A 15934-nucleotide genomic window follows, 5' to 3' on the forward strand; every position below is an offset into this window, starting at 1 on the left:
CCCGCCGCTCTCCTGTCGTCATCTCATTGACTCACGGTTGCTACCACGTTATGACGATTGTACATACACCGAGTCTACTAATACCGCGATTATCATAAGAATTAGACGTAATCGTTTCTTTATTATTATTGAGATCAGAAACAAAATTTTTTTAACTACAATCCGTACGATTGGTATTATGAGATTCTAAACTGTAGGTGAAAAGACTTTGAGAGAGAACTTTCCTTTATATATATATATATATATATATATTAATCGTTGTAAAGAGATTCACTTGCACTCTATATTTCAAACAAGACACTTTTTAGAATTTAGGTATAGTCGAAAGTTAAATACTGTATAAAAATAAAAACACTTAAATAATGTTAAAAAATTATAAATATAAACTTAAAAATTAGAAATTAATTGTTAAAACATGAATCATTAAAGTCATTAAAAATTATTACAATCATTAATTCTAACTTAATTTTTATTCATTAGCTAAAGTTTTTCTTACAAATTATATAAATATTTACAGTAAAATTATATAAATATGTATGCGCACTACATATCCCAGAATCGATTGCAAAACAATTTTTGACAGAAATAAAACAAGTAATTTCTCTCAAAAGTTTCCTTAAATATTGAAATATTGGTCAATACAATAGTCGATGTCAAATTATTTCCAATACTGTATTTGGTTTGCCCCAAGCATTAGAATCGTTATCGATGATATCAGGAAGAAAGTTGGCAGTTAGCATGGTTTCCTCCTATTACTTCCAGGCGGGGGTACTATCTATTTTCACCGTTCCACCGCGATTACATGTGTGTACGTGTGTGTCATCGGCTCGGCTCTGACCTATGACCTCGATGATAGCCTCGGCAGTGATAGCGCGTCGAACTTTCCCACTAGCTGACTTACGCGAATGTCAAAATGTCCGAGAACGTAAACGAGCTTCGGCAAGACTATCAATACTGGTTTGACATTCCCGAGCATCGATTATCGGATGCCTCGATGACCGATACTGATTCGGTTTATAAACTCTCACACGTATAACGGAACGAATAATATCGATTAGGTATCGAAAGTTGCAAGACTTTTGCTTGTTTGAGCTAAACTGCAATTATACTGCCGTAAAAAACTAACATCTTCCGATACATTTTATAATCCGATAAAAAAAAAATTTTTTTTAATTTATATTAAATTTTATCACAGAAATTAAAAGAAATATTAAATCCATTTTAATATCTTTTTTCTTAAATATATCTTCTTAATATTAATAAATGTAATATTTTTAATTTTTCGGTTTAATAAACACAACTCGTTTTTATTTAAAAAATTACATTATAACTAGTAAAGTACAATTAAAAAGTCCAGTTTATATTTTTGATAAGTTGAAATAAGTTGAATACCTTGTTTATTCAACAAAATTATGAAATAAATTTAATGCTAGAATAGTGTCACAATAGAGATTATTACTTTGTCGCCCTAATTCATGTCAATTCACTTTAACCGGGTCGCTCGTTAACGATGTGCGACTTGAGCGTTAAATTTGATGCGGCGCCCATAATATTAACCTCACGTGAAAACAATATAGGTCATCGGATGTTCCAGCTTGGACTTTGAGTGGCGCATAAGAATGAACATCGATGAAAGAATGTGGGAGCGAATCACGCATCCGCAACCCGAATCGAATAGGCATCGAGAAATTCGTATTTATGTACCATATAAATTATATACCATATTTATGAAAAAAATAAATATATAACTTTCACTTTTCTGTTTTAAAAACATATTTTGCTTTTAAAAAAATTTCATTATTCATAAATTTAAAAAAAAATTTGCTTAATTTTCTACAGATATCTATTATTATATAAATTTAAAGTTAGGGTAAAGCGGGGCTAGTTTGTGACACTTTTTGTTTAAATTATTATAAATCTTCACATAATTATGATAGACTAATGCGATAAATGCTTTAAAACGTTGCATGTTCATTTGACTCAATAATTAAATACATATATATATATATAAATCCTTAATATACCTCGTAAATAAAAAAAAAAAATATGTTCATTACAAGAATACAAAGTGAATCAATATGCCCCATCTATGGGGTACCTATGTTGAGCATCCTCGAAGGATAAGTTGAGTCATGAAGATAATCGTTTAATGAGGTTATATATTATTAAAAACATGAAAGGATTATGTGTATATTAATCAAATTTTTATTATTTGCACCTTAAATATAATAATTTGTAATATTCTTTCTTTTTAAATGTTTTAATTAACAAAATTAGAAAAACTAAAATCTACTCTTTATAATAATAATTAAACGCAAAATATATGTTTAATCATTAACATAGAATAAAAAGCATTGATATAAAGACAGATTTCATTTAAGCAACTGAGTTTATAAGGTTAGTTATGAGATATTGGCCCAAACAAGCCCCGTATCGGTGTTGACTAAAATACTTTTTTATAACTGAAAAACCGTAAATAAAATAGCAACTTAAACATTAAAGTTAAAAAATACGATATAATAATTTATATTCAAAAAACACATTTGATTATTATCAATCGCTTTAATTACCATGTAGACCAAAAAGAATATTCACCTAATAATTTTACTTTTGATATACAAAAACAAAAAAGCGCACGTATTTGGCTGTTGACAGCCGGACACAAATTATTGTATTAAGGTACAATAATCTCTATCTTTGTGCTACATTACACAACCATAGACGTATCTATATATATTTTGGTTATTTAGATATTTGCATTTGACCAACTTGTCCCTATATGCTCAAATAGCCCCGCTCTACTCTACTTTTAATAAATAGTTTGTCCTACAAAAAATCACGAAATAGTATATAATTAAGATGTACAATATAATTTTAGATCTCAAAAATAGCAGCACATACTATATCACTTTCTTAATTTCAACATTAGATAACACTGAGCCGCTAAGAGCAAACAGTGTGAGAATCATGTCAATCACTTTCTCCCAGTGTAATATTTCAAGCGGTAGCACCGTTCTTTTGAGAAGTTTTAATTTTCTCTCTTTAATGACCAAGAGTTCTTTTTTCTTACGTAGGAACAGCTGCGACTTGAAGAGCACATCTCATCAAACGTGTGTGTACACGCGTTTAGCGCACTTCATTTTAGCCAATTGACGAAATAAGTCAGCCCCAGCAAGATGACACGACTGTTGATTGCTCTTTTTCGCTTTGAATATTATATTTAAAAATAACAAGAAATAGTTAAAATTCTATTTTCCCCTATGTTTATATAATATAATCATTTTTCTCGAAAATTAAAGAGTCTTATGATATAAAAATGACAAATGAAAAATATCTACAAACAATTAATATTTATTAATAATAAAATAAGATACAGTTTGCTAAAGTATCTAACAATTTAATTAGATACAGATTTAAAAACAATTTTGTTAGTCCATCAAAATAATTATGTAGGATGCTTAATACGATAAACAATGTTGCAAAAAGTTTTGACATTCTAATAATTAGCTTAAATATCCTATAATTAATTATTTTCATCCAATAAAATTATTTTCAGATTTGTGTGTTTGTAGTTAAATTTTTACATATTGTAGTGAAACCGTTTCTTCTATATATACATTACATTTATTTCAATATTTTCAAGAATGCAATCTATTAAGAATATGATTATTAGGCTTAATCTTTAAAAAAATGTGTAAATTTTTCTTTTAACGAAATTTTTTAAACCATTTATTCCAATTATATTCATTATCATAATTAAAGAACAAAAAGTTCATTACTTATATAATATTATAATATTCTCGTAAAGTGCATTAATCGTCAAAGTTTTTGACATCTCTTGTTCCAAATTTGCTTCAAATTTTTAAAAATAATCATTAACATCTTGTAGACACCATTCTCACCCTTGACCGCTCTACAAGGCATGTTCTCGACGAAATTATTGCGATTCCTTCGCGAATGCAACATCGTCCTCGCGCCGGCGTTATAACGAGCGCGCGTTCGTTGGGTGAATGACTTCTCGACGACAGGCGCTTGCTCATTAACGTGCATGCGTGTCTATTGCGAGACTCGCGGAGACTGACGACGTGGGGCAAGTCCCCCTCCTAACGTTATTGTCGGATTTCACCAGCAGCACGTGCCGACGATTTACCTGCTGACCCGCTGACGCTATTCGACCTTCCGCAGTGCGCGCTTTACGAAATTTGATTTACTGTCATGTTCCAATAGACAAACATGTCTTCGACGACGGAATTAATGTTGGGAGATCTTAATACTATCGAATCAATGCACATAACGATCAAAATTTGTATTACAAAGAAAAAACTGCATATATATACCTATATATATATAATTTTGTTAATGGTATTATATATTATATATTATATATTTTTAAAAAATATATCTATTAAAGAGTAGTAAGAATATATTTTTTATGCAGTATTGTCACATGTTTATATAAATAATGTCCTAAATAATAAATATTTTATATTATTTGAGATTATGAAATATAATTTTCCATTATATATGGAATAGATTAAATAATAACTTTCGCGAATGCAATCGCTAAGTTTTAAATTTAAATATTGATTATTAACAAAGTTATTATATAATGTAAATGGGGGATCATAATATCTTCTCCTCTATTATTAAATCATAAAATCTTCTATTATTATTAAATAATATTAAAATGGAACAATTGCCATCAGTTAATTGAAGTTGCATAACGTTAAAGCACTGAAATATTAATAGTTAGATACTGATAATGCGATAAATATTTGATAAATTGCAATAAGCTTTAAATATATGATAAAATATTTGATAAAATTAAACGTTGTAAAATGAATAAGTAAACTGCCGTCGATTTAATTCATTCTTATTCAATGTTTTAAACAATCGCTATAAATGGAATCTACTTATTTCATTGCATTTACCATAAGTAAATAGAAATTTTGAAAGCTTTTATGACTAATTATGCAATATTTCCATACTTTTATTAAATACAAAATTAAAACCAAGCAAGCTGGAAAATCGGTTTTCACAATTTCAGATAAATGGAAATGGCGTTCTATCATTCGCTAGGGCCATGCAAAGGTTTTTCAACATTGCGTTCCCTCTTGATGATCCAGTCATCTCACCTCTTTATACGCATGTCGATACGAGAGCTTCCGGAACGATTTATTGGAGTGAAACCGATTCTCCTGACGTTCTCGCCAGAGCAGGGGGATTAATTCGAAGCGCCTTTAAAGATGCCAACAACTTTATGCCTACGGACGTCTTTTTGGTCACTTGGATGGACGTTGGGTATTACGATGAGCGAAATGATAAGGCAAGTTGTTATCTTTACGATTATCAAATATTATACGTTTTCTATTTTTTAAACAAATCTTCAGTTTATATAAGATTTTTATATAAGATTTGTTTCGCGTTGCTTGAAACCCTCAAAAATTTTTGCACTTCAAACGAGATAAATATACATATATTGTGTATTAAGGCGTTGAAGAGAAAAAAAATGAAGATTCTGAGATTGCAAAAAGTGCAAGCCACATGAGCAGACCTACAATTATAAATGTGAAATAGGTTAACGATATGTTTTTAACATTTAAAATTATGTTTAAACTAAACGTTCCACTACTAAGAGAAAATGAAAAGGTAAACATGTAATACGGTTTTCTGAAAACATGAATAATGTTCATCGAATCGTCTTTCAGGTGAATACTTATCAAGTCGCTATATCATCCAACGGCACGCATTCCTTTGTTGAACTACTGTACCCGGAAAATGGTATACAGTGGATTCAGGGTGAGTCGCATCCCAACGGTCTCCCAGATGCCAAGGCACAGGCAGGATTCATGAGCGAGGGCAAAATGTATACCCTGAGGGGCTCGGGCACGGACCAAATTCAGAATGTCGACAAGTGAGTAATGGGGAGAGCGGAGGCGCCGGCTGTATTCACGTGCGACGTATTCATGGGCCTTTGTAATTGTTTTCAGGTGGTCGAATGTAAATAGGCCTGGCCAGTGGTTGTTTCAAGTCGGTCCCATTGACGAAGGTGAAAATATAAAGACTCCCGATAATATCGAAGGTAACGAGTACATAATACATATACAATAAAATATAATAATAAGTTCATATAAAAATATGTTCATTTAAAGAACCTTTTATGAGTGCATGATTTATAAATTGCAGTAACAAGATTCTAAAATTGCAAAACTGAATGTTATCCCAGATGTTATCTTTATGACATTGATCGAATTAAGCAATATACCTTGTTAGACACGATGACTATGCAGCAAGCGGCCAGCTGTAGGACCGGCGCCACCACTTGCCACAGCAAAGCGACCTGCATTGATTACGAGATCGGATTCTGTTGCAGCTGTAAGCAGGGCTATTTCGGCAACGGGAAATCCTGCCAGCCAAACGGTAAGCTATTTATCAACGGTGTTTGTCGAAATCTCGCGTGCTCGTAGCGAGATAAGCTCGAGCTAATGGCATGCAAACGCGGCCTTTGAAGTGTTCTTGAAACAGGATAAAGAAGAGATCTTTCAGCGTTTCCCCTCTCTACGACGCTTCACCTAACGCGGACAAAGGTACGCAGAAGTCGTCGTAGGGCAAATAGATGTAACGCAGTAAGTAGCTGCGTTTACTCGCGCTCTCTGGTCTATTCATAGTTTACGAGACTGGTTCTTACGACTTCCACGGTAACATCATAAAGACAGCAATACCGTGAAATGGACCGCGCTACTCTTTGATGATTGTTTCGTTGGCAGTGTCCCCATCAATAATTTTTTTCCATAAGAAAAATGCGATGACTTCTTAAGAAATACATCGTCAATTAAATAGTTGTGTACAAATACGAACAGACACTTCAAAGAAAAGAATATTTTGCGTACACAGAAAAATATTAAATTAATTAGGCAACAGCAGTTTATTAAAGGCGAAAAAGATTCTGACAATTACAATAAAAATATAAAGATATTATGGATTTTTATCCAAAAGATTCAATTTTTAGACGTGCCTCTTCGGGTTATTGGTCGAATATCTGGCACGCTGAACGGCATCGAATTCCCCTCGAGAGACCTTCAATGCTACGTACAAACCAAAGATGGACGAACGTATACAGCTTTATCAAGAGTACCTGAAGAAATCGGCGCTAGTTTCCAACTTTTGGGCAATTTGGGTGGCGTCATTGCCTGGCTATTCGCAAAACCTGTTAGTGATACTGAAAACGGATACGAACTTACAGGCAAGAAGCATATATGTGTTTGTACAAACTACAAAAATAGGCTTTGTCCGAAAATAACATTTGGCACAAACTGGTCATTTATTTTATTTCACATTTTTATCTTGTATTTTCTTAGATAAATTAATAGTTTATAAGATTTTGTGCAAGAACTGCATAGGAAGAACTGTTTCTAGAACAATGATACTGAGTCTGAATTTGCCACGGAAATATTTTATTTTATATATAGTGAAATTTTATTGAAATTAGAAAACATCAGAAGTATTGAGCATTTAATTTTTTTTATACGACTTTAAATCGGTTTCATGTATCAGAGTATCCAGCAATAGTCGCCTAGCATGTTTTCATCCTAATATATACAAGTGATAATATTTGTTAATTATCATCAAATCCTGGTAAAGACGTTCTTTTTCAACATTTGTCGCATTCAAATTATTTGGAACAAAATGCTATATCTTAAAAATTAACATACTCTTCTTAGAAATTTGATTTGATTAAATTTTTCTGGTAGCAGATTCGAACTCAGCGCTCCAAAATACGTTAAAAAACAGTTGTTTTCTTTTCTTGCACTAAAAAATTATTCAAAATTTATATAATATTATTAGAAAACTGTACATCATATACATTTTGTTAAATGGTATCAAAGATCGTATGTGTGATCTCTCGTACTAATGTTATATCTTAGTAATGAGCTGAAAAAAATTCAAAGAACAACAATGTCATAACAATGTTGCCGAAGGAAAGCAGATTTACGGTTACACAGGTATTTATACGAGCATGTTTAACGGATAGGCGGTTTATTCAATCACACGGCGGAACTAAATTTCCCGTTGAGCGGCGACAAAGTGACGATACGCAGCAATTACCTCGGATTGGACGTCTTCGGTCAGCTGAAGATGGAAGCAGAAATCACGGGTTCGGTACCGCATCTAGAGAGAGACACGAGGGTAGACTACGGCGACTATGACGAACTCTACACTCGTGCCCAACCAGGAGTGATCCGTTCCCAAAGCGAGCGTACCTGTAAACTTCTGCGTGGAGGTGGAGACGAGAGGGAGATCAACTTCAAGTTGGATCAAATAATCAGTTATCAGGAGTGCCCGTACGCTATCTTTGATCCCGAAGACGACACGACCAGGCTAAAGTTTTTCAGGGGTGTTACTGCTTACGAGAGCACCGAGGGCATCATTCGATTCGCCGTCAATACTAAGATAGCGCCCCTTGAAGAGGAAGATCCATGTATTCAAGGACGACAGACTTGCGGTGATCATAGCTCTTGCGTGGTCGATGGAGACAGTTTTAGATGCGTGTGTAACGCAGGGTGGGTATATCCAGGAACTTTACTTAAAGTTACTTTATAAAGGTAACTAATTACAGTTACGGTTTTTTCTCTCAAAAAATAATAGTTACCGATAATTATTTGTTATTATTTTAAAGCAGAAAATAGTGCTTGTAGGTAAATGAGATGTAGGCAAATATGACTTCGTTTCTGAAATTTTTCTTTGTGCGCAAAAGTGCATATGGGCAATCGATCTGTAGGCAAACGAGATGTAGGGCAATGTATCAAATAATAATTCTTCAAATGAACATATGTATATTAATGATATTTATTACATTGCTCGATATGCGGGTAGGTATCAGTATCTATACGAAGAGGACGGTAGTGCGATTTGCGTGGACGTGAACGAATGCACAGCCGGTAACCACATGTGCTCCCCAGACGCTCAATGTATTAATCAAGAAGGTAGCCACATGTGCCAATGTAGAGCTGGATTTACTGGAGACGGTCGTGTCTGTGAAAGTAAGTGCATTTTCATTTATTTTAAAATAAATATAGATAAATTTTATATCTTAAAATACAGTTACCGTATTGCGATAACATCCTATAAAATCGATTAAATTCTTACTGCTGATAGTGGCGAGAATCATTTTAACGTCTGATAATACTCTTGATTAAGTATTATCAGACGTTAAAGTATAACTTTTAAACTATTCGTTTTAAAATTTAAAGACATTTAAAAAATAATATATAAAACATTCACATATTAAATATTCAATTATATTATAATAATATTTTTCGTGTATTATTTATTTATAAATATTATTTAATTAATATCGTATTATCCATAATGTAGGATTGCCATCTTGTGAAGATACTCGCTGCGGAAATTATGAGCAATGTGCAATGATTGGAAATGTACCCACGTGCACATGTATGCCCGGTTTCGAGGAAACAGAACAGGGATGTTCTCCCTCTCAGCATGGTAAAATATCTTTCATATAATTCATAAAAAATATTATTAACGACAATAATGACCATATCCTTTATTGATAAAGCAACTGTACTTTTACAGCACCCTGTAACGAGGAGGATAACTGCTCCCCATACGGACTCTGTATTTCCGATGGGAATAAGAAGAAACACGTGTGCGTTTGTATGCCTGGTTACGTCGGTGAGTAGAAAAGCTCAAAGGAATTTTTTGCCTAGCGTTGATAATTCCTAAAGAAAACAAATATATATAATGTATAATTACTTATATATGTATATAGGTGTATAAATTTAAAAAATATACCTTTATAATTGCAAAAAATTTGTTTATATTTGAAAAAATAATTTATTTGTCGCAAACTACTTATATTGTCCACTGCAAACATAGAAAATATCTAAATTCATAATTTTTCCTTTTAATCTTCTTCGTCTTTTACAACTTACAAATGTAGTAATATATAAATTTTATAACTTCGAAAATGGAGTAATTAAACTGGATGGGCGCGAAATATGACTTAACGCTTCGTTGAATGGAACGATTGTCATTTCAAACGCATGTGACCATATTGCAATTTGCAAAGTGTTTTCTACCTGTTATTCACATATGCGATTATTTACAGGCGATGGATACACGTGCTACTCCGAATCCGATGTCACCACAACAGACGAACCGCCGCAACCGCAGTGCGTGGTTGGAGTGTGTTGGTGTCCGAATGGTTGGGAATTCCGTAATCGTGCCTGCGTGAGGCAGGAGGGAGAATATACAACAATTGACTATCGAGATTGTAAGTTGCACGAAAAATAATTCTGTAATTGTACGATGGCTTTTCGCACCATTTTTCATGAAAATTTTATGTTCTGATTAGAAAAACGTAATTTTTCCCCGTTATATTCGAATGTGCATTATATAGCTATTGCGCATATGGCATGTATTAGAAAAATTATTCCTAAGCACCAAGCAAGTAATTTAATTGCACAGCAATAATTAATTGAGCATCAGTAGAATACTTTTTATTAAGATATGTTTGTATCACTAAAAATTAAAGATCCTCAGAAAAATCGCAGACACTAAACGTTCGATGCAATTCAGATATGCAAAAAATATTTGCAACAATAAAACAGAATATGTATGTATTATGTTAATGTACTAATTAATAGCTTACGGTTTAAACTAGGAAAAATGTTTTGTTCTATGAACTAAAATTTTTCTATAACAACCAAAATTTAAATGAAATATATCGAACAAAAATTTTTGGTTAAAATGTAACAAACAAAATTGTAATTTTATACGAACTGAATTGTTTAGTTGGTATAAACAAATATTTTTGTTATTTACAAAGTAGAGAAATTATTTTACAAAAGCAACTAAATTTTTTATTATATAAACAAAATATTTGGTTGCTGTTAAAAAAATGCCTCAACTAAACAATTTAACTAAAAACAATAAATTTTTTTTCTCAATGTATTAATATACAATTATATAATTGCAAACATTAAGTAATTAATTTATAATGAAATAGCTGGAGCAGCAGAAACAGACACGAAGCAACAAATTAACATTGTAAATTAAAAAGGTTAAATTCCTATTTATGTTAAAAGGATTATGTTATACTGAGAAAAAAATTGTTCATTTGACTAAATTAATTTAATTATTTTTATTTCTTTTCTTACAGAATATATGTATTTAAGATAGAAACAGGAGACTAGTATTCGCTAAGAGTTCGCGTAGCACGAGAACGTTTGACTTCAATACATACATTCTTCGAAAGAAATGAAAACGAACTAAAAATTAATTCACATATACGGTCTTAATAAATCGTTTATTATTGTTAAATTAATTTAGTCAAATGAACAATTTTTTTCTCAATGTAACATATATAGACATTGATAATCTGACGTTGTTATATTCGTATATATTGTATTGATATAGCAAAAACATTTGTCTGTTAAAGCATCGCGTCTGATGTATTTTTTCCGAGGATTATTTTAGTGGAAGAGTGAAAACTGAAATACAATTAAGAATTAAAACAATTTGCAAATAAAACACACGGCAGGTAACTGCATGCAAATGAATTAACTGGAACAACTTGAATCCCCATGAAAGATCAATATTTAATAACGTACGAGATTACGATCGTTAATAGTTTGTGACGAACATCGTTCGTCGATGCATCATGCGTTTTAGTATCGGCACATCCGCTCCCGGGATGCTTCGACGACGTCTGCATATGTCCCTTGGGATACGATTACGACCATTTGGAACGAATTTGCGTTCCGCTGCCAGGATACCGACACGACACGATGGGTCCATCAGGATCTAAGCGTACGACGCACTCACTGCTTACCTTTTAATTATTTATGTTCATTGATGACCATTAAGTTACCCTGCATATCATTCTTTTTAACGAGTTCATGACGTCGGGTGCATGAGGTGCTTTTATTTCTGTGCAATTGTTTTAATTTCATTAATGCGCGATACAGCTTTTACCTAACTGCATAATTAAAAACGCCTGCAGGCTCACACATTCAAGCTTAAAATAACATTTTTATAGTAGTACCGACAATACAATGAAATCAGTTAATAGCGTTCGTTTTTGTTGTGAAGCTCCATATATTATAAACTGCGTAAATTCACAAAAACAAACTTACACATCCTGATTTTTTCGTTATACAGTACGAGTAAGAAAGAGGTTCTTTCTGTAAATAAGTGTACTAGAAGTTTCGCTATCTTCCAACTCTTTAAACTCACTTTCAGAAACTTGTGATGCGCAACCTTTTAGTGAATAGCGAGATGGAAGATTACCTCAGGAAATTGAGAAATGTGTCTATAGTATAATACTCTTGGGAAGGAACAAAATTGTCTTCGCAAACGTGATTGAAATATTTTCATTTCATTAAACGGTTAATATTTATGTTATAAATAATGCAAAAATATTCCTCCTCGCAGTACACTTTGTGAATGAATAATTTGATTTCAAAATGAATGTTTCTCTCGTTTGGAAAATATTTTCAATGTTTCCTCACTCGAGACGCGATACTTCAAGTTGCACATCAAAATAGGTATAGATATCTTGATGATAGTGATAAACTAATGCATCAACATCTATATTTTCGGAACAATATTTCTTCTCAAAATTTTTATTATGCTACGCTTAGATATCGATTCTTTACAAAATAAAATAAATATGATTTTCTAGAAATTAATTTTTAGGGATTACAAAATATCTTGTACATAGTTAACATAAAATTAATCAATAACTAGTTCATGATATCAGTGCACGCTTATAAAATCATGATTATATTCAATTTTTTGGTCTCGCTATTGAGACAGCCAGCTATCATCGCTGCCTGCAGTGCAATGTATCATAATCGCGCACATGCTTGTGTCCAGTATCTTGCAACGTGGTGAACAGGTGTCATCCTTACGCCCAGTGCATCTACGTAACGAGTACCAGCGATTACGAGTGCCGCTGCAATCCGGGATACGAGGGAGATGGTATGGAATGCACCAAGACAGGTACGTGCAAAATGCATCTTGTAAATATACTTAGAATAAGCGACAATTAATAAGAATATATTAGAGAATGCACGCTAAACTTTTCGCAATAACATATTTAAAAATTATATTTTCATATAAACTTGTAAAATAAATTTTTACGCATGTAAAAAAAACAAGAATTGTTAAATCGTACACGCTTTAATATGTATATAAATCATCATAAAAATGTATAATATATAAATCATCTTAAAAATTGAACATTAAACATTTCATTTCTTGAAATAATCGATGAATAACATGTGTGTTATAATCTAAGAATTTCAGGATATCTTTTACACAATTTACTCAAAAATTACACTTAGAGAAAATATGGTGATGGCAAAAACGGTGATAACTATATAAGTTTTATGCGTAGAATTAACGTACAAATAGTTACATTAATAGGTTATAGCTGCAATAATATATAGCTGCAATAATAACAGTTACATTAATATTTTATATCTGCAATAACTACAAAATAATTTATTCAACTGTGTACATTCATTCTACATGTAATATTGTATAATTATCATTTACACACAATTGCTACTACTATATGTCTTTTTCTCTTAAATGTCTATTAAACTTTTTAATCTTATTGTTAGGACAACTAGCCATCATCCCTTAAGAAAAAGTGTTTCAACATACTGATAAACTATTCAGTATATTGAAACACTTTTTCCTAAGGGATGCCATATATTATGCAATGTATCGTGCTTTCCAATACTGTGTTTAATAATTCCATTTTTCTAAGGAAAAAGCCTAAATCTGTTTCTCGTGAAAGCAGTATAAAGGTACGTTAATGTACGATAATACAACGGTACAACTTCTTCTTCGTACAGAGGTATCCTGCTTGGAAGTGGATATCTGTGACCTCAACGCGTCCTGTCAGTACGAGGAACCAATGGCAAGATGCGTGTGCAATCCAGGATACATGGGCGATGGAACAACATGCAGTCGTATCGGTGCTTTCACTATCTATACTTTTTTTTAATTTTTCTTTCATTCATTGCGCATGTCGCACGACGCACTTCGGAATGTCAACGCGATTTCTTTCTCTCCCTTCATTATGCACATACATATTGCCTCCTTTGCGTTTCGTATTACCATATAAATCGAGAAATTGACGATCAAGATCGATCTCTAAGTTCAACTATAAGTGACTATTTCGAATCAGAATAGAATTCGTGTTTTGTATTATATATCGCGCTGCAATCGGTATGATGTGAAACACATCAATTGACAATCCGCCGTTGGCTTTCTTGCATTTTAGACGAATGCAACGACAATTCCGAGTGCGAGAAGAACGAACAATGCACCTATCACCCCATGAGCTCGCGTTACGAATGCACTTGCAAACCCGGATTCAGCATGGACGTGGACGATCAATGCGTGCCGTCCGATTGCTTGACGAATCTTTCTCAGTGCCACGTGAACGCGCAATGCGTGCCGTCCAGCGACGGTGGCTACAAATGCGTCTGCATAAGCGGCTATCACGGCGATGGTATGCGCCAGTGTGTGGAGGATCATATCGGCTGTAATGTTTTGAATAACTGCGGCCGAAACGCAGTTTGTGCATACAATCAGACGACCACGAATTTCGCGTGCATTTGCCAACCGGTGCGTACAGACGAATATCATCACATAAGATAATCGAGTTTGTTATATCACGTACAACGTGCACATACATACTATTTTATGCTATATGTAAGTGCCGTTGCACATGTGTTAAAAAGAGATGAGTGAGTTTAAATATTAAAATTAAAAAATGTTCGCTTTGAGAATGTAACATACTCACATCTGAGAGTAAAAATAAAAATATTCTCAAAAGTTGAATTAAAAGGGGATGAAAATGTAAAATATGAAATGTAATTAAAAAGTAAAATACTTTTTTTTTCTCAATACAATACGACAATATAATGTGCAGTAGTAACTCTTTCTCTCTTACAATTTACAGTATAAAATATGAATGACAGCAATTTGACTACTTTTAGGGTTACTACGGTAATGGTTTCACATGTCGGCCACAATCCTCGTGCAGAGACGATCCGAATATCTGCTCTTCAGAAGCCCAATGCGTGTCAACCGGTGAGAATCAGTTCTCTTGCGTTTGTAATGACGGTTATATTGGCGACGGCATAAATTGTAAACGCCGGCCGAGGCACGACTCCAACTTTTTGCTGGTAAACCAAGGAATGGCCACGCATCGGATACCGTTCATGCCCACACGACAGAATCCAGGAAATCCGATCTACATAGCTTACACACAAATGGCGATAGCCCTAGATATCGATTGCCTTGATGGCAAAGCTTACTCCAGCGATATTACTGGTAAATTTATATTCAAATGAATCTTATTCTAAATTTATCAATATTATAAATTTATCAATATTATCTTTAAATAAAATAAATATTTCACAAAATAATACATTAACAGACACATTCTCTAACGAATTAAATTTAAATTTAATTTAGTATTAACACATTTATTGATTGCCAATGAGTTGAAAAAGTAATTACGGTCTAAGAATAAGATAGCTTTGTAAGAGATAAAATCGCAATCTATCTCACAGGCAACAGGATAGTCGAACTATCTTATAACGGATCGATAGCAGAGACATTTATTCCGAAAGTTAGCAGTCCCGAGGGACTGTCGGTCGATTGGGTCTCGAGGAACATCTTTTGGACCGACTCAGGCAAGACGACCGTTGAGGTTGCCAGTCTAGTGACAAAGAAACGCAAAGTCCTCGTTTCCGATGGACTGGTCAATCCGAGGGGAATAGCTGTTCATCCATATCGGGGGTAAGGCTAGATAAGGACGTAGAAAATCTATTTGCAAAACTTCTCAGTTCCATGTTCAAGATCTTCTACAACCTTATGTAGGGAA

The 15934-nt window shown here is 33.1% G+C and overlaps 1 protein-coding gene across 3 annotated transcripts in view; it reads left to right on the forward strand.

Annotated features, from left to right (window-relative positions):
* Positions 1-15934, forward strand: part of Ndg (Nidogen) — a 24355-nt gene that overhangs the window by 6814 nt on the left and 1607 nt on the right. The window contains exons 2-16 of one of the 3 annotated variants that reach the window (XM_018460129.1): positions 5048-5326; positions 5709-5914; positions 5991-6082; positions 6274-6420; positions 7010-7243; positions 8033-8561; positions 8875-9041; positions 9376-9504; positions 9595-9693; positions 10130-10294; positions 12901-13026; positions 13890-14012; positions 14321-14667; positions 15042-15378; positions 15621-15849. In XM_018460129.1, coding sequence (XP_018315631.1) covers positions 5048-5326; positions 5709-5914; positions 5991-6082; positions 6274-6420; positions 7010-7243; positions 8033-8561; positions 8875-9041; positions 9376-9504; positions 9595-9693; positions 10130-10294; positions 12901-13026; positions 13890-14012; positions 14321-14667; positions 15042-15378; positions 15621-15849 — 3209 coding nt within the window. The remainder of the gene's footprint in view (positions 1-5047; positions 5327-5708; positions 5915-5990; positions 6083-6273; positions 6421-7009; positions 7244-8032; positions 8562-8874; positions 9042-9375; positions 9505-9594; positions 9694-10129; positions 10295-12900; positions 13027-13889; positions 14013-14320; positions 14668-15041; positions 15379-15620; positions 15850-15934) is intronic. The other 2 variants (XM_018460130.1, XM_018460131.1) reach the window with 2 other exon arrangements.

The sequence above is a fragment of the Mycetomoellerius zeteki genome, unplaced genomic scaffold (assembly GCF_001594055.1).
Source record: "Mycetomoellerius zeteki isolate Tzet28-1 unplaced genomic scaffold, Tzet1.0 scaffold914, whole genome shotgun sequence".
Lineage (NCBI taxonomy): Eukaryota > Metazoa > Arthropoda > Insecta > Hymenoptera > Formicidae > Mycetomoellerius > Mycetomoellerius zeteki.